At 50.0% G+C, this 17,748-nt stretch overlaps 2 protein-coding genes across 3 annotated transcripts in view; one reads left to right on the top strand and one right to left on the bottom strand.

The window, feature by feature from the left end:
* Positions 1-17,748, top strand: part of HHLA2 (HHLA2 member of B7 family) — a 176,295-nt gene that overhangs the window by 106,591 nt on the left and 51,956 nt on the right. The window lies entirely within an intron of this gene.
* Positions 1-17,748, bottom strand: part of IFT57 (intraflagellar transport 57) — a 66,712-nt gene that overhangs the window by 29,298 nt on the left and 19,666 nt on the right. The window contains exons 10-11 of the mRNA XM_075336573.1: positions 11,874-11,936; positions 818-884 (exon numbers count right to left, since the gene is read on the bottom strand). Coding sequence (XP_075192688.1) covers positions 818-884; positions 11,874-11,936 — 130 coding nt within the window. The remainder of the gene's footprint in view (positions 1-817; positions 885-11,873; positions 11,937-17,748) is intronic.

Here is a 17,748-nt window from a genome sequence, read left to right as displayed (position 1 = left end):
GCTGAAGATGACAAAGAGTTCCCAGGAGATGACCTGGATTATTGCGGTTTATTGTCAAAGCTTTTCAAAGTCATCTGACTTCTTCATCAGGACTAACCACATGCTCTAGGTAGAACGCGCTGAAGCATGTGCTTTATCCTGATGAGGAAGTCAAATGACTTTGAAACACAATGACAATAAACCACAATAATCCAGGTCGTCTCCTGAAAATTCTTTGTAATCTTCGGCAGCACAGAAAGTCCAACTATTTCCTTCTGGGTGTGCACTTACTGAAGGAAAGTTTCAATTACTATAAATTAGAAAAATGCCTAATTTTAAAAGTTGAGAAATGTGAAAGAAGATATTGGGTCTTGAACAACATCTTTATACCTCAAGTACAGAGACCTCATGAAGTCTTCCCACCACTTACCGGATCATCCATCTATGTGGTCATACATATTGATGACACCGGCCAAGTACATCTCTTCTGGATGACAGTATGTCAGCACACTAAAGTGAATCTTAATACAGATAAAGCAATCCTAGACATTTTCTCGAGTACAATGTAAGTTTATGGGTAGGTGTAGAAAAACAACACATTTTAGACTTGTTGGAATTCAGCATGGTTAACAGTAACTGACCTGTGCACTACTAGATTGTCACACATTCTTACAGTTGGAAGCCATGCTTGGCCTTCCTACAGGCATTATCAGACAGCTAGCATATACAAATAAGACCTCTATATACGACTCCAGTGACTCAGTCACCCTCCTTATATTGTCTGTATCATCATAACAAATCAGAAGCAGAGGTGTCCATCATCCTCCCGCACACTTACCACCGTCTGTAATGCTGCTGCCTTTTTCTTCAATTTCCTGCTTTACCTTTTCTAACTCTTCATTTAGCTTAAAGGAAATATAAAACCACAGTTACCAATTTGTATTACATTGATATCTCTTGTTTAGTTACATAAACGTTCATGGAGGTTCAGTGTGATCTTTGTCACGGTCCTAAATACAACTGAATTTATTATGAAACAGAAACAAATCATCTGTCATATTACACTACAATACTATAATAATATGCTATGTACACGTCATAACATAATTACAGTGGAACCTTGGTTAACGAGAACAATCTGTTCTGGTAGTGTGCTTGTTAACCAAGTTACTCGTTCAGCAAAGCAAGATTTCCCATAGGAAATCATTGCAATGCAGACAATTCATTCCACAACCTGTTCAATGTCCTATCCTGGTTCCTTATTGTGTCATTCCACACACGTACAAATACACATAAACACATACAAAACACACACATATTATATGCTCACCTTACATTCCATTCCCTCGCCGGCCTCCTGGAACTTGCAGTTCGCCGTTAACGGGTAACCATCGCGACGAGGGAGGAACTTCCGCTGCCAGAGCGCTGACGTCAAAGGCAGGAGCCGTTTGCCTCTGATTGGCCAGCACGCTGCCTTTGAGTAGCGGCTGACAGCGGAGGAACCATCGTCACAATGGTTGCCGATACACATCCTGTAGCGGCGAATTACAAGAACCATGAGGCCGGCGATGGAACGGAAGGTACACATATTATGCTCACCTTACCTTCCGTTCCATTGCCGGCCTCATGGTTCTTGTAGTTCGCCGGTACAGGATGTGTATCGGGTAACCATCGTGACGAGGGAGGAACTTCCGCTACCAGAGCAAGTTCCTCCCTCGTACCCTGTACCGGCAAACTACAAGAACTATGAGGCCGGCGATGGAGCGGAAGGTAAGGTGAGCATAATATGCGTGTGCGTGCTTGCTTGCTTGTGTGTTTGTTTGTGCGTGCTTGTGTGCGTTTGTGCGGACTGTAAGAGCGGATTAGAGCGCAGTGGATGTACGGAACCGGAAGTGTGTGCTGTGAGTATTTTGCTTGTTCAGCAAAGCTTGCTCGTAAATGGAGTTACAAATTTACAGCAAGCATTGCTCATTAAGCGAAATACTCGCTAACTGGGTAACTCGTAAAGTGAGGTTCCACTGTATAGTAATATTTATATAGCACCAACATATTCCGCAGCACTTTACAATTCAGAGGAGACATGTACAGACAACATGAGACATTACAGAGTAACACAATTCAACAGATACCAAGAGAAGTGAGGGCCCTGCTCGTAAGCTTACAGTCTATGAGGAAATAGGGGGAGGTACAAAAAGTAAAAAGTGCTTATCATGTATGGTCCAGCCATCATTATAGTAAATAAGGATATTCAAATACAGCTGCATGATCCGGTCATAAACCATTATCTGTATAAATAAATATCTGCCATTATGGCCTTATATCATTCCCCGACTGCATATCTTAAGATTAATGGCACTCTGTCGAGACCCTTCCCCATCCGGAACGGGACCCGACAGGGATGTCCCTTGTTACCTTTACTTTATGTTCTAGTAATGGAGCATCTGTTATCGGCCATCAGGAATAACCCGGATATACAGGGTATTCGGATCGCCAACCGGGAGCATAAATGTGCCGCGTTTGCCGATGATCTCCTTATTTATCTATGTAACCTTCTCACATCCCTCCCGTCTCTACTGCTGGAGCTAAACTGCTTCAGCAAATGGTCCAACTTCAAAATCAATTTTGATAAATCAGAGGCCCTAAATGTCTCTCTGCCCCTAACAATTGTAAATGCTCTTAAACCAAATTTTCCCTTTCGATGGCCGGCCCACAGCAGTATTGGATACTTGGGTATAAAGATCCCCGCTGACCCAGCCAGGCTCTTTCAATTAAATTATCAAACTTTTCTGTCAAGGCTCGAGGGAGACTTGGCCTCATGGCAAAAAGGTACTCTATCGTGGATTGGCAGGATTAGTGCTCTCAGGATGACGGCCTTGCCACGACTGTTGTACTTAATACAGACGGTCCCGGTCTACATCCCGGCAGCATACTGGGCCAAGGCACAACACCTATTCAATCAATTTGTTTGGTCCAAAAAGCGCGCTCGCTTGAGATGCAGCGTCTTAACTAGGACCAAGAACACAGGAGGAGCGGGTCTGCCCGATTGTAGGCGGTACTATATGGCAGCCGCTTACGCCAGGGTTCTGGACCTTCTGCACTGCTCTGGATCTAAGCTCTGGGTTGGTCTGGCGCAGGATTTGTGCCCTCTGTCAATACCGACGCTGCCGTGGACCTGGCCTCTCCTCACCAAACATAAAATTGAGATGTCCTACAGCACCAAACAAACATTGAAAACGATACATTCTATGTTATCACACAACCTCATGATCCAGCCTAGAGGACCCCTTATGCCACTAACTGACAATCCAGAGTTCCTGCCGGGAGCATCGTCCAACAATTTTCTGGGCAGCACGAAACTAAACTCCCGGAGATTAAAACAGGTAGCCCCGGGGGGTTCCCTCCTTCCGCTCCGGGAGATTGTAGAGAATCGCAACTTCAAACTGCGGTTCCATTTCGAATATGCCCAACTCAAACACTTTATAACCTCCTCAGATACTATCATGGCCCACTGTCCGCCCCAAACACTTTTTGAAAACCTTTGTAGTGGGTCTTCTGATACGCACCATGCAATATCAACGGTGTACAAGTTTATGACGGGCACGGCAGAGACGTCCCCCCCTCGCTTCTGTGCGGCATGGGAAACAGAGCTCAATCAGATGTTCCCTAGGAAACAATGGGAGCGTTGTTTCCATCTGACCCACAGGTCAGTGGTGGCCACCAGGATGCAAGAAACCAGCTATAAAATTCATTCTAGGTGGTACAGGGTCCCAGCATCTCTCCATGCATGGTGTCCCGAAGTTCCTGATACGTGCTGGCGCTGTGGAGCGCAGGGGGGCACCATGTCACACATCTGGTGGTACTGCCCGAGCTTGTCGGTCTTTTGGAACAAAGTATTGGTGGCCATTCAAGAGGTCACCAGGATTGTGGTTCCCAGCCGCCCAGAAGCAGTTTTGCTGTACATCTTTAACATATCCGTAAAGGTCTATAAAAAAATCTATCCTAGGTCACCTCCTCCAGGCTGCCAAGACAGTGATCCCACGACGTTGGAAGGATCCTACCCCCCCTACGCTGGATGAGTGGGTAATGGAGGTGAATGTGATTCACCGAATGGAAATGGTGATGGCCCAGTCACGTGGGCAGACGGTAGAGACAGCCACCAAATGGTTTCAGTGGGAATCATTTCTGTCGGGTAAAACATTTCTGGAACTAATCTAACCTCCGGAGGACAGGTACCCTGGCCCCCTTTATTCTTCAGATAATATACTACCCTTTTGACAAGTTTTGGTCCAACAGACAATGTATCAGTCCCGGTCGCCGCGCACTACTTCCTTCCCTTCCACTTAATTCTCTGACCCGCTCTTTCCTCTCTACTCTTCATGACTGCCTCTTTTCTTAAGCTTTCTTTTTTGTTTCACTATTTTCTATGGTTTAAAAATGATTATCCATGTATTCTTGTAATCATCCATATTCCATTATGAAGCCCATGATAGTTTATCGTTCAGACTATCGATGAATACTATTTGATGCAGCATGGTTTTGTGTTCTTCTCATGTATGTTTTTTGAAAATTCAATAAAACTTTAAATTAGAAAAAAAAGAGAATTTTGTTTACTTACCGTAAATTCTTTTTCTTATAGTTCCGACATGGGAGACCCAGACCATGGGTGTATAGCTTCTGCCTCCGGAGGACACACAAAGTACTACACTAAAAAGTGTAGCTCCTCCCTCCGAGCATATACACCCCCTGGATGACCACATCTAGCCAGTTTAGTGCAAAAGCTGAAGGAGGACATCCACCCACAAGTAGAGATAGAGTAAAATCCGGAATAACCGGAACCTCTGTCTACAACAACAGCCGGTGAAAACACACGGAACAAGAACTGCCAACAGGCAACAGGGAGGGTGCTGGGTCTCCCATGCCGGAACTATAAGAAAAAGAATTTACGGTAAGTAAACAAAATTCTCTTTTTCTTCATCGTTCCTTATGGGAGACCCAGACCATGGGACGTCTCAAAGCAGTCCATGGGTGGGAAATAAACAGAAACTGAGAAGTAGGCAAAACCTAACTTCACAAATGGGCGACAGCCGCCTGAAGGATGCGTCTGCCCAAGCTCGCATCTGCCGAAGCATGAGCATGCACTTGGTAGTGCTTCGAAAAGGTGTGCAGACTAGACCAAGTGGCAGCCTGACAGACCTGCTGAGCCGTAGCCTGGTGCCTGAAAGCCCAAGAGGCACCGACAGCTCTGGTCGAGTGCGCCCTAATCCCCGGCGGGGGGGGGCACCTGAGAACATTGGTAGGCATCGGATATGGCCGACCTAATCCAACGAGCTAGGGTCGGTTTAGAAGCCGAGAGACCCTTGCGCTGACCTGTGGTCAGCACAAAAAGAGAGGTGCACAACCTAAGGGCAGCGGTGCGTGACACATAGATCCGGAGCGCCCGCACCAAATCTAAAGTATGCAACGCTTTCTCAAAGCGATGCACAGGGGCCGGACAAAGGGAAGGCAATGAAATGTCCTGGTTAAGGTGGAAAGGAGACACCACCTTAGGGAGAAAGTCCGGAGTCGGACGGAGAACCACCTTGTCTTGGTGAAAAACCAAAAAGGGTGACTCCGAAGAGAGCGCAGCCAAATCAGAGACTCTCCTGAGAGAAGTTATGGCCACCAGAAAGACCACTTTCTGTGAAAGACGAAACAAAGAATCCTCCCTAAGAGGCTCAAAGGGGGGGTTTCTGTAAGGCCGTGAGGACCAGATTGAGGTCCCAGGGATCCAGAGGCCGCCGGTAAGGCGGAATGATGTGAGATGCGCCCTGCATGAAGGTGCGCACCTGGGCCAGTCGGGCGATACGCCGCTGGAACAACACTGACAGAGCCGAGACCTGTCCCTTGAGGGAATTGAGGGATAGTCCTAGCTGCAGACCGGACTGTAGAAAGGACAGGATGGTCGGCAAGGAAAACGGCCAAGGAGCATGGCCGGAAGAGCGACACCAGGACAGGAAAATTCTCCAAGTCCTGTGGTAAATCCTGGCCGAGGAAGACTTCCGAGCCTGAGTCATAGTGGAGATGACCTCGGAATGCCTGAAGCCGTCAGGATCCAGGACTCAAGAGCCACGCTGTCAATCTGAGAGCCGCAGAATTCTGGCGGAAAAACGGACCTTGTGAGAGAAGGTCTGGGCGGTCTGGGAGATGCCACGGCACCTCTACGGACAGACGGAGCAGGTCTGGGTACCAAGCTCGCCTGGGCCAGTCTGGAGCAATGATTATGACCCAACGGCCCTCCATTCTGATCTTGCGCAGGACTCTGGGCAAGAGAGCTAGAGGGGGAAAAACGTAGGCCAGACGGAACTGGGACCAATCCTGAACCAGCGCGTCCGCCGCCAAGGCCTGAGGACCGTGGGAGCGAGCCACGTAAACCGGGACCTTGTTGTTGTGCCGGGATGCCATTAGATCCACTTCCGGAGTGCCCCACTTGCGGCAGATTGACCGGAACACTGCCGGATGCAGGGCCCACTCGCCGCTGTCCACGGTTTGACGGCTGAGATAATCTGCCTCCCAGTTTTCTACGCCTGGGATGTGGACTGCGGATATGGTGGACTTGGAGTCCTCCGTCCACTGAAGGATGCGTTGAACTTCCAACATTGCTAGGCGGCTGCGAGTCCCGCCCTGGTGATTGATGTAGGCAACTGCTGTCGCGTTGTCTGACTGGACTCGAATGTGCTTGCCCGCCAACAGGTGGTGAAAGGCTACGAGAGCTAGGAGCACAGCTCTGATTTCCAGTACATTGATCGAGAGGGCTGATTCGGACGGAGTCCAAGTGCCCTGTGCTCGGTGGTGGAGAAACACTGCTCCCCAGCCGGATAGACTGGCGTCCGTGGTGAGAATCACCCAGGACGGGGCCAGAAAGGAGCGTCCCTGGGACAGAGAGAGGGGCCGAAGCCACCACTGAAGAGAGCTCCTGGTCTGTGGCGACAGAGCCACTAGCCTGTGCAAGTAAGAGGTCCGCTTGTCCCAACAGCGGAGAATGTCCAGCTGCAGGGGACGCAGATGGAACTGGGCAAAGGGAACCGCTTCCATTGACGCCACCATCTGACCCAGCACCTGCATGAGGTGCCTGATGGAATGACGGCGGGGCCTCAGCAGAGAGCGTACCGCCAGATGAAGGGACTGCTGTTTGACTAAGGGCAGCTTCACAAGTCCCGGCAGAGTCTCAAATTGCATCCCTAGATACGCAAGTTCCTGGGTCGGGGTCAGAGTGGACTTGGGCAGATTGACAAGCCACCCGAATTGAACAAGCGTAGCGAGAGTGAGCGAGACACTCCGCTGACAGTCTGCACTGGATGAAGCCTTGACTAGAAGGTCGTCCAGGTAAGGAATCACTGCCAACCCCTGGAGGTGCAGAACCGCAACCACTGCTGCCATGACCTTGGTGAATACACGAGGGGCCGTGGCTAACCCGAAGGGGAGAGCCACGAATTGGAAATGTTCCTCTCCGATTGCAAAACGTAGCCAACGCTGGTGTGAAACTGCAATTGGCACATGCAGATAGGCATCTCTGATGTCGATGGATGCTAGAAAATCTCCTTGGGTCATTGAGGCAATGACCGATCGCAGAGATTCCATGCGAAAGTGCCGCACCTGAACATGCTTGTTGAGAAGCTTGAGATCCAGGATGGGCCGGAAGGAACCGTCCTTCTTGGGGACTAGGAAGAGGTTTGAGTAGAAACCTCTGAACCGTTCCCGGGCGGGAACCGGTACAATTACTCCGTTGGCCTGCAAGGAAGCCACGGCCTGAGAGAAGGCGGCGGCTTTGGAGCAGGGGGGAGTGGACAGAAAAAATCTGTTTGGCGGGCTGGAAGAAAATTCTATCCTGTAGCCGTGGGAGATGATATCCCGCACCCACTGATCGGAGACGTGTTGGAGCCACACGTCGCCAAAGTGGGAGAGCCTGCCACCGACCAAGGACATTGCTGGCGCAGCCAGATAGTCAAGAGGAGGCTGCCTTAGTGGCAGCGGCTCCTCCGCTCTTCTGAGGACGCAGCTTCGTGCGCCAGCTGGGTTTTCGATCCTTGGCTGAGTTAGTGGACGAGGCTGAGGGCTTAGAGGATGACCAGTTAGAGGAACGAAAGGAACGAAACCTCGACTGGTTCCTGCCCTGGACAGGTTTCCTGGTTTTAGTTTGTGGCAAGGAAGTACTCTTCCCGCCAGTAGCTTCCTTAATAATTTCATCCAGTTGTTCACCGAACAGCCGGGACCCAGCAAAGGGGAGCCCAGCAAGGTACTTCTTAGAAGAAGCGTCTGCTTTCCACTCTCGAAGCCACAAGATCCTGCGGATCGCGAGGGAATTAGCGGAAGCCACCGCCGTGCGGTGAGAAGCCTCCAGAATGGCAGACATGGCATAGCATGAAAAAGCCGAAGCCTGGGAAGTTAAGGCAACCATTTCGGGCATAGAGTCCCTGGTGAGGGAATGCATCTCCTCCAGAGAAGCAGAGACGGCCTTAAGAGCCCACACCGCTGCAAAAGACGGGGAGAACGAGGCCCCTGCCGCCTCATATACAGATTTGGCCAGAAGGTCAACCTGGCGGTCAGTGGGATCCTCCGGGCTGAGATTCTAGACACCGGAGGATCTACCTTTGGTGAATGAGCCCACTCCTTGACCACCTCTGGTGGAAAGGGAAAACGTTCATCAGAACTACGCTTTGGGAAGCGTTTGTCAGGACAGGCCCTGGGCTTGGTCACAGTGGCCTGAAAACTGGAGTGGTTAAAAAACATACTCCTTGCTCTCTTAGGTGAGGTAAACTGGTGTTTTTCTACCAGAGAGGCTTGTTCCTCTGACACTGGTGGATTGAGGTCCAGTACGGAATTAATGGACGCAATCAAGTCACTAACATACGCATCCCCTTCAGATAAATCAATGGGGTACATAGAGGTAGCGTCCGAGCCCACAGTAAAGGCATCCTCCTCGCCCTGCAATTCAGCTCGTGAATCAGAGCCGTGGGACGAGGAAGGAGAAGAGTCCCTGCGTCTCCGTTTAGGAGGACGGGGTCCGGGAACAGATGAAAAATCCTCTGTGAGCTCTGCAGAGCGAGTCGGAGCAGCAGAGGCGCCCTGAGAAGGGGGCTGATGCATGGTCAGCAGAGTCCGGGACAGCTGTCCCATGGAGTCGGCAAAGGACTGGGAGATAGCTTTAGAAAACGATGCTACCCAAGCCGGGGGTTCAGCCACTGGGGCCGGAGCAGCCGGAGGGACCCCTGGGGAGACTCTAGGCTGAGGCACCACCATGTTAGAGCAGGCATCACAATGTGGATATGTGCTCGGTTCAGGCAGTATGAGCTGACATGCAGTGCATATAGAGTAAAGCCTTGCAGCCTTGCTCCTAGTGAGAGACATGCTGCTGAGGAGGAGGCTCTGCAGTAAAGAACACACTCCTTCAGAATGACCCCCAGAGAGTGTATAATAAAGTCCACAACCAGAGGTTGTGGCTTACCAGACCGTTTTGTGTGCCCTCCGGATTCCACAGCTTGGACCCCCAGACAGATGCAGAGCTGCAGCAGCCAGCGCTGATCAGTGTGTAAACGCTGATAAAATGGCGCCGGAGTGAGGAGGGGGGGCGGGGTTTAGTCCAAGAGCGGGAACCGGAGGGCCAAGGAGAAATACAGGGGAAATACAGGGGAGGGAAACATCTCCTCAGAGAGGAGTGTCCTCCCCTGAGCTGAACGGCCGGTGGGCGGCGCCGCACTGTCCCCCTGCATGACTGACATGCAGGGGCAGTGAAAACGAAACTAGGCCGCAGCCAAAGCCGGGGCCTAAATTTTCTCATGCGGCCGACGAGCAGGCACCCTCGGCGCGGTTCTCAGGAGAAAACCAGAGAACCGGCCGGAAATCACAGCACAGTGACATAACACACTCTCCCCACAATAAATGCACAAGGGACCCTTCAATAACGTCTCAATACTTAGCTTATGAGACGCAGGGCCAGGTCCCTGAGGGGTGAGCGCTTCGTCCGGCAGGGTCCTGAAAGGGCTGCGGATGGAGACCGGTCTCCTGCAAAGCAGAGAGAACCGTGATGGCTCCCACTTCAAGCCAGAGCCCGAGGGATGGTGAAGGAGCGCGGCATGTAAGGCTCCAGCCTTGTAAATCAACCTTAACAGCACCGCCGACACAGTGGGGTGAGAAGGGACATGCCGGGAGTCCAGTTTGGACCCGCTTTTCTTCCAACTCTTTGAAATCAAAAATCAAAAATCAGATGAGAATGCATGTGTGGATGTATGCCTCCTGAACACAAACCATTGAACTGGCTAGATGTGGTCATCCAGGGGGCGTATATGCTCGGAGGGAGGAGCTACACTTTTTAGTGTAGTACTTTGTGTGTCCTCCGGAGGCAGAAGCTATACACCCATGGTCTGGGTCTCCCATAAGGAACGATGAAGAAAAAAATATAAATAAATAAATAAATAAATAAATAAATAAATATCTACCTTGTCAAAGTATTCACCCCCTTGGCATTTTTTATGTTTTGCTACCTCACAACCTGGAACTTCAGTTTAATTTCAGGGTTTGCATCAGTTCATGTAAAGAACATGCCTACAACTCTGAACATTTGGTTTTCTTATTATTGTGACGCAAACAACAAATAGGAAAAAATAACTGAAAACTTCAGTGTGCATAACTATTCACTCCCGTAAGGTCAGTACTTTGTAGCACCTCCTTTTGCTGCAATTAAAGCTGCATGTTGTTTTGAATAAGTCTCTCTCTATGAGCTTTCCACATCTTGCCACTGGGATTTTTGCCCATTCCTCACGTAAAACTGCTAAAGCTCCTTGAAGCTAGATGGTTTCCTCTGTTAAACAACAATTTTTAACCCCTTCACGACCTTGGACATAATATATATACAATATACATACATATACATACATACTGTAAATACATATATATATGGTGGTGAGCTAGCGGTAATCCTCGCACAGTTCTGCTGATCCGATCAGCAGAACTGTGCAGCTAACAGGCATGGGTGAATCAGAGATCCACCCATGCCTGCTTACTGACAGCACGATTTAAATGGCTGCAGCGAGGTCCTTTGCTGATCTCATACCCATGTGACCAGAAGGGGCAGGGCCTCAGGCAACATAGCTGATACCAGGAAGCAACATTTTTCTGTTGGCTGAGGCCCCACCCCTGTGATCACATGACATCAGCAAAGGTCCTTCTAGCCACTTAGTAAAAACGTTTCTATAATAGAATTAGCATAACTAATAGAGAGGGGGAGGATGGATAGGCGGGGGGCGAGAATCACTATCAAAATCCAACCCAGCTATTAGCTGATTGGCAGCTGCTGCCAATAAAAGCTGCTAATTTTACAAACTTTACTTGCTTGTGTTTCAGAAACTTAAACATCCTAGCTGACAACTAAACGTATGTATAGAATTAGCATGACCGTGCCAGTATAAGGCCCTGTGCGCACTAATTCCGTACCCTCTGTAAGATTACCGCAGCAAACCGCACCCGAAAACCACATGTGGTTTTACCGTGGTTTTGCCGTGGGTTGTTCCCTGCGGTTTTTGACCATTATCTATGGCAAAATCTGCAGGTACCTGCAGCAAAGAAGTGACATGCAATTCTTTTTGCTGCAGAAAACATGCAGCAAAACCTGTTTATGAAAAAAAATGCAGTGTGTGCACAGCATTTTTTTTTTACCATAGGTTTTGCTGGGGAAGGACTGCAGAAAGGTTATGAACATTTTCTGCAGCAAAACATGCAGCAAAACCGCGGTAAAAACCGCAGCGCGCGCACAAGGCTTAACACTGGCTTTAAGTTATATAGGAAAATCCTGGCGATTGGTGCACTTTAAATAACTTTAAAATGATAGTATAAATAAAACCGCCCCAATGTGAAGTGCTTACCTCAGACAGGATTCTTGTCTTTTCTGTTACCTTTTCGGTTACATCATGGTGTTGCTCTTTTAACTATGAGGATAAAAACAAGAAATAGTCCCATTATATGCAATCCAGCATAGTGTGTAATGAATAAGCGACTGCTGAAGCTTTACACAAAATCCCTTTCTAATTTGAAGATCTTGATGCCGTCCTGTAACTCCGCTGTATACGTCGGCCTTATAATGCAGCACTTTTCTTGTCAACCGCTAGTTTCAGTAGATTTATTCAAAAGTATCTCAACACCATGTGATCATATAGTTTAACCCTTCCTTGACTTGAGCACAACTTTGTGTTTTGCATTGAGCAAAATGATGTCAGGCCATGAGGATGGAGAAATAAAGTGACGTGCAGCCCCCCTCCAGTTAGTAGAAGTTATCGGAAGAAGAGACGTAAAGACAAAGAGATGAGTGATTCTGCCATACAGGACATTGTGAAGCCAAAAATGAACTGTTCCTGGCTGAAGTGTAGAGGCTCACAGAGAAACTATGGAGAGCAATAAATATGCGACTCCACAGGATTCCAAAATCACATGGTGGCACTGTTCCGGTTTCCCCTGGTAGGAGTCTGGACCTTGAGAAGTGGCAGGAAAAAAGCAGAAGTGCATCAGGACCCCATTGTGGATATTTTGTGTTGTGCTGACATATAGTACTGTATACCGTATCCTTTTTTCTTTGCTGTGTCTCAGTGGTACCACACCAGGAAGTACAGCTGTATTTTATTTTATTGATACAGGACAATGTCTCATTGGCAATATATGAGTATAACTGATCGGACTGGGTCGGGTTATTTGGACGTTTACATACAAGAAACGCCCACTAATAATAATACATGGTAACACGACCTCAGTCTGCATACAGAACATACTCCCTGCTAAAATTATTTTATAATCTAGACTAAAATGGTGCGAGATGATATACAGGGAATAGAAACTGTTACCCATAATGTTGCAGGGAACAAAAAAAAAATTGAAAATTTGAAAATCCTTCTAAAACCCTAAATTGCAGTGCACACATTAGTAAATATTGTTTCCATGAAATCTATGGACAACTCCCAGTTACACTAAGACGTCATATTTTTAATCACAATGCCTTTAACCTAATCATGATTAAGCAACATAATTTTATGACACTTGGTCACAGAGATTAATTTTATGCCACTGCAAGTTTATGGCCTGCGTCTGCTCTTGCATTATATTAAGAGCGGGTCATGTCCTCGGCTAACAGCAATAAAAAAAATATATATAATTTCTCCTACATAAATCCTACAAAAATAGAAAAGCTATGGCTGCTGAAATTTGAAGAGGGAAAAAAAAGAAGGGAATTTTGTTTACTTACCGTAAATTCCTTTTCTTCTAGCTCCTATTGGGAGACCCAGACAATTGGGTGTATAGCTTCTGCCTCCGGAGGCCACACAAAGTATTACACTTTAAAAAGTGTAACCCCTCCCCTCTGCCTATACACCCTACCGTGGATCACGGGCTCCTCAGTTTTGGTGCAAAAGCAGGAAGGAGAAAACTTATAAATTGGTCTAGGGTAAATTCAATCCGAAGGATGTTCGGAGAACTGAAAACCATGAACCAAAAGAACAATTCAACATGAACAACATGTGTACACAAAAGAACAACCAGCCCGAAGGGAACAGGGGCGGGTGCTGGGTCTCTCAATAGGAGCTAGAAGAAAAGGAATTTACGGTAAGTAAACAAAATTCCCTTCTTCTTTGTCGCTCCATTGGGAGACCCAGACAATTCGGACGTCCAAGAGCAGTCCCTGGGTGGGTAAAAGAATACCTCAATAAAAAGAGCCGAAACGGCCCCCTCTTACAGGTGGGCAACCGCCGCCTGAAGGACTCGCCTACCTAGACTGGCGTCTGCCGAAGCATAGGTATGCACTTGATAGTGTTTCGTGAAAGTGTGCAGACTAGACCACGTAGCTGCCTGACACACCTGCTGAGCCGTAGCCCGGTGCCGCAATGCCCAGGACGCACCCACGGCTCTGGTAGGAATGGGCTTTCAGCCCTGAAGGAAGCGGAAGCCCAGAAGAACGGTAGGCTTCGAGAATCGGTTCCTTGATCCACCGAGCCAAGGTTGACTTGGAAGCCTGCGAACCCTTACACTGGCCAGCGACAAGGAAAAAGAGCGCATCTGAACGACGCAGGGGCGCCGTGTGAGACACGTAGAGTCGGAGTGCTCTCACCAGATCCAAAGAGTGCAAATCCTTTTCACATTGGTGAATTGGATTAGGGCAAAATGAAGGCAAGGAGATATCTTGATTGAGATGAAAAGGAGATACCACCTTAGGGAGAAAATCCGGGACCGGACGCAGAACCACCTTATCCTGGTGAAACACCAGGAAGGGGGGCTTTGCATGACAGCGCTGGAAGCTCAGACACTCTCCGGAGTGATGTAACTGCCACTAGAAAGGCCACCTTCTGCGAAAGACGTGATAAAGAGACATCCCGCAGCGGCTCGAAAGGTGGTTTCTGAAGAGCCGTTAGCACCCTGTTAAGATCCCAGGGTTCCAGCGGATGTTTGTAAGGTGGGACTATGTGGCAAACTCCCTGCAGGAACGTGCGGACCTGCGGAAGCCTGGCTAGGCGCTTTTGAAAAAATACGGAGAGCGCCGATACTTGGCCCTTGAGAGAGCCGAGCTGACAAACCCTTGTCCATTCCGGATTGAAGGAATGAAAGAAAAGTGGGTAAGGCAAACGGCCATGAGGAAAACCGTTATCAGAGCACCAGGATAAGAAGATTTGCCAAGACCTGTAATAGATCTTGGCGGACGTTGATTTCCTGGCCTGTCTCATGGTGGCAATGACATCCTGAGATAACCCTGAAGACGCTAGGAGCCAGGACTCAATGGCCACACAGTCAGGTTGAGGGCCACAGAATTCAGATGGAAAAACGGGCCTTGTGACAGCAAGTCTGGGCAGTCTGGAAGCGCCCACGGTTGACCCACCGTGAGATGCCACAGATCCGGGTACCACGACCGCCTCGGCCAGTCTGGAGCGACGAGAATGGTGCAACGGCAGTCGGACCTGATCTTGCGTAACACTCTGGGCAGCATCGCCAGAGGAGGAAACACATAAGGCAGTCGAAAACTGCGACCAATCCTGAACTAACGCGTCCGCCGCCAGAGCTCTGTGATCCTGAGACCGAGCCATGAATGCCGGGACTTTGTTGTTATGCCGTGACGCCATGAAATCGACGTCCGGCGTTCCCCAGCGGCGACAGATCTCTCGAAACACTTCTGGGTGTAGAGACCATTCCCCCGCATCCATGCCCTGACGACTGAGAAAATCTGCTTCCCAGTTTTCTACGCCCGGGATGTGAACTGCGGAGATGGTGGAGGCTGTGGCTTCCACCCACTGCAGAATCAGCCGGACTTCCTGGAAGGCTTGACGACTGCGAGTGCCGCCTTCGTGGTTGATGTATGAGACGGCAGTGGCGTTGTCCGACTGGATACGGATCTGCCTGCCCTCCAGCCACCGATGGAAAGCCAATAGGGCTAGATACACTGCCCTTATCTCCAGAACATTGATCTGAAGGGAAGACTCTATCGGAGTCCAGGTTCCCTGAGCCCTGTGGTGGAGAAAAACCGCTCCCCACCCTGACAGGCTCGAGTCCGTGGTGACCACAGCCCAGGTTGGGGGTAGGAAGGATTTTCCCTGCGATAGAGAATTGGGAAGGAGCCACCACTGAAGAGACGTCATGGTTGCAAGGGAAAGAGAGACTTTCCTGTCGAGGGAAGCCGACCTCCTGTCCCATTTGCGGAGAATGTCCCATTGGAGAGGCCGCAGATGGAATTGCGCGAACGGCACTGCCTCCATCGCTGCCACCATCTTCCCCAGGAAGTGCATGAGGCGCCTTAAGGGGTGTGACTGACCCCGAAGAAGAGATTGCACCCCTGCCTGCAGAGAAAGCTGTTTGTCCCGCGGTAGCTTGACTACCGCTGACTGTGTATGAAACTCCATCCCGAGGTAAGTCAGTGATTGGGTCGGTGTCAACTTGGATTTCGGGAAGTTGATGATCCACCCGAACTGCTGGAGAGTCGCCAGAGCGACGGTAAGGCTGTGTTGACACGCCACCCGAGAAGGGGCCCTGACTAGGAGATCGTCTAAGTAGGGAATCACCGAGTGGCCCTGAGAGTGTAGGACCACCACAACGGATGCCATGACTTTGGTGAAAACCCGTGGGGCTCTCGCCAGGCCGAAAGGCAATGCCACGAACTGAAGGTGTTCGTCCCCGATGGCGAAACGCAAGAAGCGTTGATGCTCGGGTGCGATCGGCACGTGGAGATAAGCATCCTTGATGTCGATCGATGCTAGGAAGTCTCCTTGTGACATCGAGGCGATGACCGAGCGGAGAGATTCCATCCGAAATCGTCTGGTTCTCACATGTCTGTTGAGTAGTTTGAGGTCCAGAACGGGACGGAATGATCCGTCCTTTTTTGGCACCACGAACAAGTTGGAGTAAAAGCCGCGACCACGTTCCTGAAGGGGAACGGGGATCACAACTCCTTCTGTCTTCAGAGCGTCCACTGCCTGAAAAAGTGCGTCGGCCTGAGCGGGGGGCGGAGAGGTTCTGAAGAAACGAGCCGCAGGACGAGAGCTGAACTCTATCCTGTAACCGTGAGACAGAATGTCTCTCACCCATCGGTCTTGAACATGTGGCCACCAGGCGTCGCCAAAGCGGGAGAGCCTGCCACCGACCGAGGATGCGGCTAGGGGATGCCGAGAGTCATGAGGAGGCCGCCTTGGAGGCAGTGCCTCCTGCGGCCTTTTGGGGGCGTGACTTGGACCGCCACGCATAGGAGTTCCTCTGGCCTTTCTCCGGCCTGCTGGACGAAGAGGATTGGGGCTTGGCGGATGCCACAGCTGTACGGCTAGCAGAGTCTAGGACTGCGTTCATGGCGTAGGAAGAAAAAGCTGACGCTTGAGAAGTCAAAGACGCAACTTGCGGAGCAGAATTACGTGTGACAGCATTAATCTCAGCCAGACAAGCTGAGATAGCTTGGAGTGCCCACACGGCTGCAAAGGCCGGGGCAAAAGACGCGCCCGTGGTCTCATAGATGGACTTCACCAGGAGCTCTATCTGCCTGTCAGTGGCATCCTTTAGCGATGAGCCATCTGCAACCGATACCACAGATCTAGCCGCCAATCTAGAGACTGGAGGATCCACCTTGGGACATTGAGCCCAACCCTTAACGACTTCAGAGGGGAAGGGGTAACGCGTGTCAGTGAGGCGCTTAGTAAAGCGCTTGTCCGGAACCGCTCTGGGCTTCTGGACAGCATCTCTGAGGTTAGAGTGATCGAAAAACGCACTACGTGTACGTTTGGGGAACCTAAACTGGTGTTTCTCCTGCTGAGACGCCGACTCCTCAACAGTAGGAGGCGGGGGAGAGAGATCCAACACCTGGTTGATGGACGAGATAAGATCATTCATTAAGGCGTCCCCTTCAGGTGTATCAAGGTTAAGGGCGACGTCAGGGTCAGAGCCCTGAGCTGCGACGTCCGCCTCGTCCTCCAGAGAGTCCTCAAGCTGGGAACCCGAGCAGCGTGAAGAAGTCGGGGAAGATTCCCAACGAGCCCGCTTAGCCTGTCTAGGACTGTGGTCCGGGCAGGAATCCTCCACGTGAGACCTAGGGCCCAACCTGGGAGCGCGCTGCGGCGCGGACCGAGAGGGGCCTGGAGGCGACGATCCAACAGGGGCCGGGGCCTGTGTAAGGACCGGTCTGGACTGCAAAGCTTCTAGCAGCTTGGCAGACCATTTGTCCATAGACTGAGCCATGGATTGTGAAAGTGACTCAGAGTTTCTCAGCAAAAAAGGCGAACTCTGTCCCTGCCG

Source organism: Anomaloglossus baeobatrachus, chromosome 2, assembly GCF_048569485.1.
Source record: "Anomaloglossus baeobatrachus isolate aAnoBae1 chromosome 2, aAnoBae1.hap1, whole genome shotgun sequence".
Lineage (NCBI taxonomy): Eukaryota > Metazoa > Chordata > Amphibia > Anura > Aromobatidae > Anomaloglossus > Anomaloglossus baeobatrachus.
The sequence above is the reverse complement of the archived record's forward strand: the minus strand, read 5'-3'. Positions and strand labels throughout refer to the sequence as shown.